This window comes from Alligator mississippiensis, chromosome 12 (genome assembly GCF_030867095.1).
Source record: "Alligator mississippiensis isolate rAllMis1 chromosome 12, rAllMis1, whole genome shotgun sequence".
Lineage (NCBI taxonomy): Eukaryota > Metazoa > Chordata > Crocodylia > Alligatoridae > Alligator > Alligator mississippiensis.
This window is the reverse complement of record NC_081835.1, coordinates 5054858-5068385: the sequence shown is the minus strand read 5'-3', so window position 1 is coordinate 5068385 and position 13528 is coordinate 5054858. Positions and strand designations below refer to the sequence as shown.

The following is a 13528-nucleotide window of genomic DNA, read 5'->3' as shown; positions in this document are numbered from 1 at the left end:
AGGTGCTTTTTTTGGCTGCTGCATTAAGTATGTCTCTGAGTTCATTTCTTTCAGTTTAGTGGAGCCTGACAGTCTTTCTTGTTTCAACTGATCCCTTGTGGAGAAAAGTCAGTGGAGGGGGCTTCATGTCCTCCTGCATAATTGTGTAGTGTACTTAAGAGTTGTGTGGATTAGCCGGAGGGCTGCAGATAGTAAAGCCCCTGGAGATGATTTTGGAATCATTTGTTTATACTATTCTTTCATCGGATAGAAATGAAAATTATATAATACCCATTATAAACACAAAGGCAGGTAGATGAGCAGCAATATATGGCAAACATAGACTTTTGTTCCTGAGAGCTACTGACATCGTGGAAGGGTACGTTGACATTTAGGAATACTCTGCCTTTAAACATTCACACTGGTTTTTGATGAGGTCATGTCTGTCTGCTCATCTAATATAACCGATGTTACTCTCACTGCTGACTGGCATGAAAGTCATATTTGAAAGTAATACCTTAGCATAATCTTTAATAAACCTTCATTGTCCACCAGGCACTTTCTGAATGCAGCCGAATAAATGTGGTGTCAATTGCCATGGAAGATGCCTTGCTCAGTGATCTCTGTTGTTACAGAAAATGATTGCATATTTCCAAGGCACACGTGATGAGGGTATGAAAGTACAGAGCAAAACTTGGCCTGTGCCTCTTTGACACAGTGACCATTTTCTTCCACTTAGCTGCGTTTCAGGAGCAATTTGCTCTGGGCATTGTGGACCATTCTGGCTGAGAATCACACTTTGCCTGTATGGAGAGGAGAGCAAGTGCATTTCTTTGTGCACGTATTGCCAAAATGACTCCTCCTCCCTTTTGCTCCCGAGTTCATCTGAAACACATCTGCAGGAATACACAGCTCTTTGTCAGCACTTGGCCTGCCTCATTAGAAGAGGAAAAACCACAGCCTCCTGTGCTTTCTCAACAAGAAAGGCTTGTGTAAACATTTTGTTCCTAGTGCTCCGTTGTCATCCTCTTGGCTAGTATTTTATCCCAGATACATCTCCCTAGCAATGGAAAACACACAACCGCTAAAAAGTGAAACCCTTATACATGTTGTATGCTTAGCCTTGCATCTCTGGCAACTCACATGAGCAAAAGCTGCGGGCTGGATCCTATCTGAGTAGATTTTGAGAAGCAGGACTGATTGGCATGGAAAACAATGCAAAATAAGCTTTCTTATGCTATTTTGCACATCCAGTTACATATGCTTCCACAGGCCGAAGCGCTACTGTGGAAGTGAAGCAATTCTGTGTACTTCATACATCAAGGAAGAAAAGGAGCACAGAAGGTAGAGATTGGTTTGAAGTTCCCAACTTTTACATTCTTCTGCTTGATAAGCAACTTTTGGCCTGCAGACTAGGGGTTCAAATACCTGAGACGGTGGTTCTATTACATTCGATTTAGCAGGTCAAATAGGGAGACAAACTTTAGTGCATCTGGAACAGGAAATGTATCTGGGGGAGTGCATCTAAATCTCAGAGAATCAACTGATTTAAATTTATAACAATTTGGACCTATGGTAATAGCCAGCAGCACTGTCAGGGGCTAATGCTGCCTCTTACCTGTGCTAACTTCATACTTGTTAACAGGTCTGACTGCTGTTGCACAGCCTCACAGCTAGATGGCAGGACAGCCTCTAAGGACTTATTTGCAACCAGTAAGGCTAGGGACAGAAATGACACACAAACTGGTGCAAGTGATCCGAAACCAGTCCAGATCTGTAACAAAACAGAAATTCAGTGCATATAAACCGCTTTCAAAATGGTTGAAATCCATTTAAGATAAACCTGGATGGATGTAGTATCAGACTTAACCTGAATCTGGAGGAGAACTGCGACAGAAGTTCAATAAACCAATTTAACCTAAATCAGTGAACTCGCGGCCCCACAGCATCCCAGGATGCTTTGCACCTCTCCTGAAAACCCCTCACCCCCATACGGTGGGCAGGCTAGCCTGGGCTCAAGCTGTCTGCTGCAGCCTCCACCTGGCGTCTGGCCTGGGTCACTGCAGGCACGTGGCTGCATTTCTGGAATTAAAAGTGATTGTCTGTTCACTTGCTTATCAGTTCAATCCAAGCAGTTTAGATTAACCTGCAAAGACTGGATTGATTCAGCCTCAGGCTTTATGACTGTCTCTACTTAGTCTTACTGGCTGTCGCAGAGCAGGAGACACACACCGCCTATACCTTGTATAACGTATACCAGTATAATTTTACCCTTCCTTTCCTCCCACCCAGGATAACTACACCAGGTTCTGGAAAATTGCACAAGGACAGGACTGTAATTTCGCTCATTTGCACAGATATAAACAGGTGTGTCCAGGCATTAAAACTGAACAACCGCATTCTTTATGTGGGATTTTTCTAAGAAACAACGATTGCTCAGGCGAGACCTGAAATGGGTGGGCATTGCTTGATGCACGGCTGCTGTGATAAGCACCCTCGCACATTTTGTGAGGCAGTTTTGAGGGAACAGAGTAGTCGCATTCAGGCCTGGTGCAAACGTACAGGGGTGCTTGTCACTTCGTCCTGTCAAACAGCATCTGTTTCTCAAAAGCTAACCAGAGCGGCATGGTCATAGGAAAGTAGGACTAGAAGGAACCCTACAAGGTCATCTAGTCCAGCCATCAGCTCAGGGCAGGATCGTCCCCAACTAAAACATCCCAATCAAGTGTCTATCTAATCTGCTCTCGAAAACTTCCAAGGATGGAGAGTCCGCAGTTTCTCTAGGCAGCTTATTCCAGTGCTTGACCACCCTTTTATTTAGGCAGTTCCTCTTAATCTCCAATTTATCCTTCCAATCTCCATCTGCTGAAGTTTGAGGCCACTACTCCTAGTCCTGTCCCCTCCCCCCCCGTGCCCCCATTCACAGAGAAAAGCCCACTTCCATTCTTTGTAATCACCCTTCAGGTATTTGAAAGCCATTACCAAATCTCCCCTCGGTCTTTCCTTCTTCATACTAAACAACACTAGTTCTTTCAGCCTTTCTCCAAGATATCTTTATTTCCCTGCCCAGGCGATTCCAGTTGCTTCAGGTTGCATTGCTTTGCAAATGGAAACAAAGGCCCACCGCAATAGCAAAGGAGCAGAAGGAATATTTCACAGCCCTTCTCTGGTAGCTGTTATTTTCCTCAGTCTGTTGGTCAGCCAACAAGTCCCTTGAAGCAAAAATCCAGGAGAAAGAACAAAGCAAGAGCCACAAAACAGATTAAGGCTTCTTTTAAAGCTCCAAGCAATCCCTGAGTGCAGGAGCCAAGCACAATTCCTTAAGATCCAAGCTAGTTTAATGTGAAATAGCTGTCTAGTAACTAAACTCAACTGAAATGCATTGAAAAAAAAACACCTGTCTCTGTATATTTAAAATGAAAACCCTGCCCCTGCTGAATGAGTATATTGACCAATATTCCTTCCACCTGACTTGTCAGAAAGGTACTTTGGAGTGCATCTGTAACTAGAACGTGTCCAATTTACCATGCAGATCACCAAATGAGATATGCAATTAGGGTGCCTTCCTTCTCTATAGTTGGTGCTGAAGGATGCATCTCATTGCATTGTTCACACTTTCAAGCTGAACAGGAGTTTAGGAACACGTCCTGGATATTTTTGCTGGTCTTTGGAAACATATTTATGGACTGGGGTATTGACCATTTTGGACCCTCTTCAGCAAAGCACTTAAACATGCCTAGACATTGGTAAGGTTACTCACGTGCTTAAGAGCTTTGCTGGACTGAAGCCAGGTGCTCTGTACTGTACTTGGGAGCCAAGCCTTACAAAGAGGGCCAAAAATCATCAAAAAACATGTCAATGCCTGCATTAAAATCGCTCCTACGAAAGAAGCCATACAAGTGTGGAATAAGGAGCTTCTTAAATAGTAAAGAAAGAACCTAGTTTGCAAAAAAATGGGGAAGTGGTGGTTTAACCTTTGGGTATTTAAAAAGTGACAAGGAGCTGTTTGTTAAACATGGCGCTAGCCTGTTCTGCAACCAGCAATGCACTAATTATTATTTTATTCGTTCGTTCCATATATTGCTGCTTTTCTGGTTTTGCATTGGAAGTGCTACTGTATGTGGTTGGTAGGGTCATATATAGTATTACACAGTGTTTATACTATCCTTCATTTATTTAAGCATGTTCTGGATTCCCCCTAAATTGGAGACCTTACCTCAGCTGGTGTAAATCAGCATTTAGGACAAGTGATTTCCATGCCGTATTATGCCAGCTTCTAGAGTTAATTAACTGATAGGGTTCGGTGGGAACCTGCACTGTAAGAGATGGGTTAGACAAGGACTGGCCTGCCCTGGGGTGAGGGGTGAACTTGATGACTTCCTGTGGTCCCCTTACAGGTGTATGAGCAATATATTTGTACTCAAACTCTTTCTTATGCTTTTATTACTACGTCTATGACCCAGATGTCCTAGTTTTCCATATTGAAATCCAGTTCCTCTTTGGTCTGGGCCTCAGCAATGCCTTGTGGCAAGAAGTTTCTCATGGTGAATGTGCTGTGGAAAGGTGGACTACTTGTAGGAATCTCTATGAAGGCCTGAAACCAGGCACGGCGACAAGAACTTGTGGGACGCCTAACAGAAGACAAGAGCAACATCAGCCCCGTAGGCAAACACTGAAGAAATGTCAACGGTTTTGTAGAAGTGTTTTATTTGATACCTTACTGTTTCCAAATGACATGTGCTGTCAGACAACATTCAGGCCTTTCCAGCAACACCACAGGTAGTAAATAGCAGTGGCATATTTAGTTGACAACAAAGAGTCTTAAAAAACAACTGCTCCGAAATTATGTGGCTGTGCTCTCCAGAGCAAAGGCAAGACGGATGAACACACAGCCCTCTTCAACTCCTTGGCTTAGCGCTGTAGGACCATGATTTCACCCAGAGAGTGGGTGGGGTGGGGAGAGTTATAACCATCGAATCCTAGAGAAGTAGGGCTGGAAGTGACCCCCAGAGGTCATCTAGTCCAACCCCCTGCCTGAGGCAAGATCATCTTATTCAAACCATCCTATGCAAATCTCCTGTCTAACCTAGTATTATGTATGTTTAAAGAGCAGCAGTGTACATAGGAATGATTTAAAAAGGAAAAAAATCTCTCATAGCCATGTTGTATCCGTCCAAACAGTATTTTAGGTAATGACTGCTTCATATAAAATCACAAACTAGAGGAGGGATTTGAACCCAGAACTTACCCCTTTTCTAGTCAAGTGCCTAAATCACTAAGCTACAGGGTTAGCCCTTTGCTTAAGGACTCTCTTGCCTCTAATGATGGTTTATTCCAGACAAAGCAAAACAACATCAACCCGAAGGAATGAGATTACCTCCTCAACCTAGGAATAGTCCAATGGTGAGGGAACTTGGCTGAGATATGAGCTTGACTCTTTCTCCAATAGAGAAAAGACTTGGACCAACTGCCGAACAATTGTATTTTGTGACGAAAGCCCAATCCTACCAGGGGCAAGGTCTAGGATTGCGAGTAAGGAGTCTACATCCCAAGGAAGACACACCTCTGTCCTACTGGTATTGCTTATTGCCTAGCTCAGGTCGCTCCTCACTTAATATGCCAACTTCTATGGATCACATTCTGAATTACCCAACCTAATGCCTGAGGACACTGGCAATAACACTTCCCTACACCGCGTGGGTGTTGTGAGAGTAGACAGTACTTCAAAGCTCTGCTTCTGTCTACCATATTCTGTTTAAATATTAATAGATGAACCCTTCCCATGACCTGGAGTTTACAGACAGAGAAAGCCCACAAAAAACTGATGACTGACATAGTGCACAGGTCCTCTGTTCAAGGCAAATCCCATCCTTTAGTTTTACTTATTCCAACCGTGTCTTTGGTTATCCCACGACTTGCTCATGCAACAACCAGTTGGTCATCCAGGCCAAAGGCTCATGAGTGTCTGGCTCCCAGTCTGGAGTCAATCCATCAGCGCACATTAGCTAGCAGCTATTTTGGGTACTGTACATGTACACTCATACCCATGTGCATATTGTCATGGCTTAGAAACTATGGATTTAATTCATGCAGAATCATTAAACCAGGCCTGATTTCAAAATGAAAATCATATCATCATAGCAAAGCAGGGCTGGAAGGGACCTCAGGAGATTATCTAGTCCAGCCCCCTGCTCAAGGCAGGATCGCCCCTGACTAAACTAGCCCAGAGAGAGGTAGTTATGTTAGCCATGTTGGGCAGAAGTTAGGCAGAATTTGGGGTAGGGTTGCACCTTGTAGACTAACTGAATCAGAGATGCATATGCTTTCCTAAACAGCAGCTGCTGCATGCAAAAGCTTAAGCATCTCTGACTTAGTTGAAGCATCCCAGTCAGGTATCTGTCTACCCTGCTTTCAAAAACTTCCAAGGATGGATAGTCCACATGGTGGGAAAATTCTTCCTAATCTCCAATCTAAATTTCCCCTGCTGCAGTTTGAGACTATTGCTTCTAGTCATATAACCAACTTTTGTATAACCGCTCTTCAGGTACTTGCAGCTTGCTGTCAAATGCCTCCTCAGTCTTCTCTTTTCCAAACTATATTGTCTTAATTCTTTCAGTCTTTCCTCGTAAATCACGTGAATGAAAAAGCAACCTAAGGAGTGTCATGCAATTGAGCCTAAACTCCTCCCTTGTACCTTCTGAGGTGCTGCAGAATATCTTCTCTCAGAAAGCCTAATTACTCCTCCTCGTGATGAAAGTGCAAAGTAAAAGCATGGCTGCAAATTGAGCGTGGTCTCCAAAACCTCCCGATAGGTTCTCACACCCGGGTCTAAGGCAGGAAGGTCAAGGGGGCAGGGCAGGGGGGCACTTTGCAGGAGTCAGGAACTCCAATAGAGACAGGATCAGGCCTTCAGTAAGAGCCATTCTCAAAAGAAGATCCCTAACAAGGAGAAGATGCCGTCGCCATAAGGCCTAATCCAGAGCCCAGTGAGGTGAGTGGGGGTCTTTGCACCGACTTCAGTGGACACTGGATTAGGCACAAGGTCAATGGAACTTACTCGTGAATAAGAGCAGAAGTCAAGTTACAAGCTTTTAAGATTCCTACTAAAGAAACCATCTAAAAAATGAGGCAGGGACCTCAGCATGGAGCAGAGCTGTGCACTATGCTATAGCTTTGCTCTGTTTTGTCTAGGAGAAGACTAGAAAAACAAATCCGGGGTCTTATCAAATGCTGGTGCAAAGGACAAAGGCAGAGTTAGGCTACGGCTAGACTGCCTCCCTGCACAGCCCAAGACTGCTGCTTGGAAGAAGCCCCGCCTGGTGAGTAGGGAGAATAAATGGCTCAGAGGGCATGGCACAGCCCTCCTGGGGTGTGTTCTCAGGACCTCTTTAAGTTGCCTGTTTTACCTAAAGGCCAACCGAATGCATGCCCAAAGCGGGAGTGAGTGGGCATTGTTGGGTTTGCAAGGCGGCTGTACAGACAAGGCCTGAGACACCTAAAATGATTTCACTGTGACAGTCAATTGAAGAAATGAACCCCTTCCCCTCCCTCCCAAACCCCAATTCCCCATTCAACCTGTTGCAACAGGCTTACGCTTCACTCAGGCCATTAATTTCCTTCTTTAGTCCTTGTTCATCTGTCAGCGGTTCCAGCTCCTGGCCATCCTGTATCTTTTCTCTGTCCCAGTCATTGCTCCCTTCGTTTACTGTCCTTCCATGCTCAGGATCCTTCGTGGCCATTGCCTTCTCCTCTTTTGCAAGCATGCGGTAATTGTAGTAATTCATGATGAACAGGAACGTTCCTGCCAGGACCATCACGGCTCCACATTTAATGAACATGTATTTGTAATCCCCAAAGGTATCTATAAGTGTTCCTGTGAATCACAAGAAGAAAAAGCATGTTGGAAGGAAAGATCTCAATGCTTTCAGTGTCTTCTGCTTGGGAATATTAAGGCTTGCTATTGTGACTGTAGAGTAAAACAGGGGATGTTCTCTACTTTCAGCTCTGATACTACAGTTAGCTTTATGGCATGCAAAGCTATGATGAAGTCAATGGCTAGTCCCAATACACAAAGTTCAACAAAGGGTGAAGTCTCAGAGGGACTGAGACTTTATAGCACAGACTTGAGATTTCTTTGGCCCATCTATTCATGCATTCACCTTGCATCACCAGATTCAAAGCACATAGAAGTCAATAAGAGTCTTTCTATGGGCTTTAGATCAAAGGCTGGGTGAATAACCTCTACCTAGCCTCATGAGTTCTTGGCCAACAGAAGTGAGGTGTGATGGTGACCTTTGACAGCTGATAATTGAGAAAGGGATTAATCCCAGCCAATTTGTTTCTTCCTAGGCCAATAAATAGCATCAAATGGCAATGACCATGGGTCAGCGCTAGCCTTGTCTGCACTGGAACTGAAGCCTGGGAGGTGAAAGGGCATTGCATGGGATTTGAGAGCATTAGTTCCAGGGAAAGCAAAGGTGATGCTGTTGGTATGAGATATTTTCAATGTCATGAAAAACACGACGGTTTCATCTCAAAGGTTAATGCCTTGGCTATGGGGTTGTAGAACAACTGTAGAGAGACAGCTTAATTGAAATACCAGCCTTCACCATTATTGCAAAATGCAACGTAAAGCAAACCTGGCTAGGATGCTGATGCTGGACACTCATGCCCAACAACCGGAGCAATATGGACTAATTTGAACATCCTACATCCTGATGAAAATAACACTATGGTCCAGTCAGTCCTTGTAAGTGTGTGTGTGTGTGCACCTGTGTGCAAATATACACACACACAAAACCCTTCTTAAAATTCATAAGCAATATATAAGCTCTCTGACTTACTTCCTGAGTGACAAGTAATGTGTGGAAAGTCTGGGTGATTAATTATCCCGGTGCATGCCTACTCTAAATAGGGATTTTATGGCCACTAAACATATTTCCTGATGGCAAAAATTATTAGCTCAACTGGTTTTGGCCAACAATCTTCTTGCCTCTCCTATAGACATCCTGGTGCACAGTTTTCAATATATTGTTTTATGGATGTTACTCATGAAACATCAAGCAAAGGCTAATTACAGCAATTTTTCCTTCTTGCTAATCAGGATGACCTAGAGGTCTGCTAAATAGCATTCATTGAGGGTTTTAATGAGTAGGATATTGGAAAATTCAACAGTAGGATAGACTTGCCTCTTTTCCTTTGAGAATAAGATAAAGTCATAAAACACACTGGGAACAATTTACTTAGTTCATTAACACAGAACCCTACCGTGGATTATTAAAATGCCAAAGAACCAATAAATTTGCTGGTTATTAAAATGGTAAGGGAAAAAAGCCAACAAAACTAATAATACTGACTATTATACTGCATTGTCCTGGCCTCATTAGCAGTCTTTTGTCATTAGTTTAATCTCCTGAATTAAAAAAATTATATAATTTAGAGAAGAGTCACCTTAGAACTGTGTTGTCTTCTGTTTGCAATAAATTTGATAATGAATCTTTGCAAAAAAAAACCAAGAGGATGCAGCTATGTTTGCCATGCAATATGAGCTAGATGGTCAAAGGATTGTTCTGTAAAACGTGTGAGATTGAATATTAAAAGTTTAGCCTGGTCTTTTTTTTTAGCCCATGATTTTAAAAAACAGATCTATCCCACAGCTTTCTCCTGTGGGTTCCTCTGACTTCTAGTGAAGCACTGCTATATTCCACCAAACCAGCATGGTTTTCCTGTAAGGTATCCAGACACCGACCAAACAGCCAGCCTGGTTAAATGCTGATGCTGTAGTAGGCTGCACAGAAGGTTAAGAGCACTTGCAGCAGTCCACTACTCTGCCGTGCACGCAGGTGATGTTGCCGACTCCTCTCCCCAGTGTCCTTGCCTTCTTCTATCCCCTCAGAATGGAGGTGCTGGCCAGTTGGGACGCTTGTACACATGACACCATAAAGTGACATTTTCCTCACATGTACATGTTAGTGTGGCTTAATGCCGTCACAGTGTACACATGCAAGACTTTGGGGGGGTTTAAATGAGTTTGCAACTTGGCAAATTGCAACGATGCAGCTGTCAGTCCCCGGTCCTTCCCTCCATGGCAGCAGTACCCCTGGGCGGGCTCCCAGTGGGCCAGGTGCTGACCCAGCTCAGAGGCAGCACCGAGCCCGATCCAACTCTTCCCCAACTCTGAGCTGGGGCAGTACCTGGCCTGCTAGCAGCCTGTCTGGGCAGCCCTGGGGGGCACCTCTGTTGCGGAAGAAAGGACTAGAGTCCCTCACAGCTGAGGGGACACTCAGCCTGCTGGCAGCTTGTCCCCCCGGCCACAGGAGAGGTGGGCAGGATATAATGAAAAAGAAAAAGATCAGGCCCCTTGCCAGAAGCAGTGAGGGGCCCAATCCTTTTATTTTTTTTCCAGCGGAGCCTGCCAGAGGCCATGGGGCAAGCTGCTGGTGGGCTGAGCAGCCCATGAGCTGTGGGGGACCCCGGTCCTCCCCTCTGCAGTGGCGGCACCCCCTGGGGATGCCCAGGCCAGGTGCTGCCCCACCTCAGAGACAGCACCGAGCCTGAGTCAACTCTTCCCTGAGCCCACCAGGGCTTCCAGCACCCCATGCACTCTCTGTTGCCTTCCTGCCACCTGGGAACCACTGGGATGGACTGGGCTGCACTGGGACAGTGCAGGGGGGCAGCAGGAGGGCAGCTGGGTGTGCCGGAGCCCGGAGATGGTGGTAGGGACGGTGCACAGGGTACTGGAAGCCTGGCCAGGCTCGGCCAGGCAGGCTCCAGCTCAAACAAAAGGAAAAAAAACTGGCTTGGGCCCCTTGCCATAACGTGCCAGGAAAATTAAAACGATTTAGTCCTCAGGGTTTTATTCTATGCCCCATCATTTCAATTTAGGGGGCACAGGATAAAACCTTGGGGATGAAATCCCCATCACATGTACAAGCACCTCTGGATGTCACCTAAGGACTCATGGGGACCTCATTTATATTATAGAGCTACTGTCCCATCACGACTCCGCTCTGCAAAACTAGGGCCGCAGTGACATTTAGTGGAGACGCGAGGGAGGGTCGTCTTCGTGTGCCACCTCCCCAAAAGACCCATCAAACTGGCAGTCGCTCTCTTCTGTCCGGCACAGCCGTTCAGGTGGGGGAGGGAGAGCTTGCCTCCACAGTCCTGTCAATTAGAGGGGTCTAATCTTTTCACACCAATGCAACGTTTTGCTAGCACAACTGGCCTGCTTTTAGCAGCTATGACAAAGGGTCCTTGACAGGTACGTCACAGGCAGGCTAAGGCTCCTTTTGGTTTCTTTCGAGTTATCCCTCTATTAGCAGAGTCTCTCTCATAGCAGAGAGCAGTCTGATGCTGGCTCCGAAGGCAATAGGACACATCCAACCCCCTTCCAAAAGCTCTTTTCCATTCACAAAAATGCTGCATAGACTCCCCACTGGTGCGTTTCAGGTACCATCCACTTAAAGACGGTATTACCAGTCGTTGTATTTTTGTTTAGAGAAGACAAGCGGGATCTGGGGAGCCGCTGGTCCACGTGGGGCATTCTTCTCTCTATCTGTCTGGCACTTGGACGTCTTCGGTAGCTCCCTGGATCCCAAACAGGAAAACCATCTTGTTTTCTGTTCTGTAACTGTAGCAAGCTAGGAAATTTACAGTGAGGGAGGATCCTGTTCTGAACTGCCTGCTGCTTAGAGATAATACACAGACCAACGGTGCATTTTTCCTGTATAAGCATTTGCCAAAGAAAAGAAGAACACAAGCCTCCAATTCACTGTCAGATATGTCCCGTTCTGTTAGTTAGTTTAGGATTTTTTTGTTCTCAAACATGCTAGTAAAGAATGGGACTAACATTTCAAGCCTATTCGAAACACTCTGTATCCAAGTCTTATTTTCAGGACAGACCTTACAGGCTCTACGGGGCAAGCAAGGAGGATGGAAATCCATAAACAGAATCGCACCGAGTTACTTTCTTGCCACTTTAAGTTTGGCTGCATAGAAAATGAAAGCATTCAGAATAGCGGCTTATTGGATCTATGATCGTTTTCAAGACAAAGAAGAAGCATCAGATAAGACCCTGGCACTCAGTTCAGCAAAGGGATTTCCTCGGATTAGCAGCATGTTTAAAATTAAGTGTGTACTTATATGCTCTGCTGTATTGTGGCATTAAGCATTCAGCAGCTAGGCTGCAAACACTTGGGCAGGTCCCACTGTATAGGAAGTGTTTGAAAAGACCCAGGCTGCCTTATATTTCCAGGGTACATGCAAACCTGTTGGCTTCAGGTGGAATAATGCCCACGGTAAGAAAGGGGAAATGTGTTGCCCAAATGTAGGACCTTTAGTCTATACCCAATCACACGCAGAACAAAAACATAGGGCTGAGGTAGAGAAAAGCCCCTCTGCAAACTCTAATCTATCACGATACAAGCCTAGGAGCTAGAGCAAGGGATGGTATCTCGCTTACCTCCAATTGGTGGTCCTAGTAGTATGGTGCAACACTCTGCAATAGTGACAAGTCCGACGGCGCTTGTGAACCGCGTGGCTCCAACAAGGTCCATGAGCGTTTCAAAGAGCATGGCACAAACCATACCGAATGCCAAGCCAAAAAAGACAGAGTATATGATGAGCCCTGTATAGTCGGACGCTAAGGGGCACAAAAGGTGGCAGGCACCATTAAAAGCAATAGAAAAGCTGAAAAAATACTGGATCTTTGGTCTCACCCATTTACTGTTTGCAATGAGGCCAGTTGCGGGCCTGGCAAACATATCAACTATAGCAAGAATAGAGAGGAGGAAGGCTGCTGAGTATTCATCAATGCCGATGTGCTTGGCATACGGTGCCAAAAACACAATCGGGGCAAAAAACCCCAGAAACATGAGGACATTTCCAACCAGGTATATCAGGAACCCTCTGTGCTTGAAGAGGGAGCAATCCAGGTATTGGTTAAATTTTGCACAGCAGTCTTTGTCTTCCTCCTCTTCTTTGGCAGTCTCCTTTCCTTCCTTGTTGGCTTCTTTTTGAATGGGGCCAGTCGCCGGGCCAATGGGCCTGAAGAGAGCCCCTGCCACGCAGCAGTTCAGTAAAATTGCCCCAAGGATTAAAAAGCTGCCCCTCCATCCAAAATTGTCAAAAAGGAACTGGTTCAAAGGGGCGAGGGTACAAAGCATGACAGGGCTTCCTGCCATGGCAAGGCCGTTGGCAAGTGGTCTTCTCTTTAGAAAGTATTTCCCAATGATTATCACTGAGGGCTGGAGGTTGAGAGCAAGGCCGAATCCTGAAACAGAGAGGAAAAACCATGATACAAAGCCATACTGCCAGTATTTCCAATGGATGGATGGTGGCTGGGTCTGAATCACTAGTGAGCTCTTCAAACCTGCCCCTTTGGGTTCAAGGGCTGGAATGACATGAGGTGAGCTTCAAAATCTGAGGTCTGGTGTTACTATTGTTCATATAGCAATAATCATGAAGAGATCATGCTCACATAGATAGCCAAGGCAAATCTCCCAACCATGTGGGCAACGATATCCATGCAAGCTCTAGAAGAAACTACAGA

The 13528-nt window shown here is 45.3% G+C and overlaps 1 protein-coding gene across 3 annotated transcripts in view; it reads right to left on the bottom strand.

Annotated features, from left to right (window-relative positions):
* Window positions 1-4664: 4664 nt before the first annotated feature.
* Window positions 4665-13528, bottom strand: part of LOC102560835 (monocarboxylate transporter 2) — a 50942-nt gene continuing 42078 nt past the window's right edge. For all 3 annotated transcript variants that reach the window (XM_019499770.2, XM_019499771.2, XM_014605063.3), the window contains exons 4-5: window positions 12440-13249; window positions 4665-7852 (exon numbers count right to left, since the gene is read on the bottom strand). In XM_019499770.2, the coding sequence (XP_019355315.1) occupies window positions 7569-7852; window positions 12440-13249 (1094 nt within the window). In that variant the 3' untranslated portion in view covers window positions 4665-7568. The remainder of the gene's footprint in view (window positions 7853-12439; window positions 13250-13528) is intronic.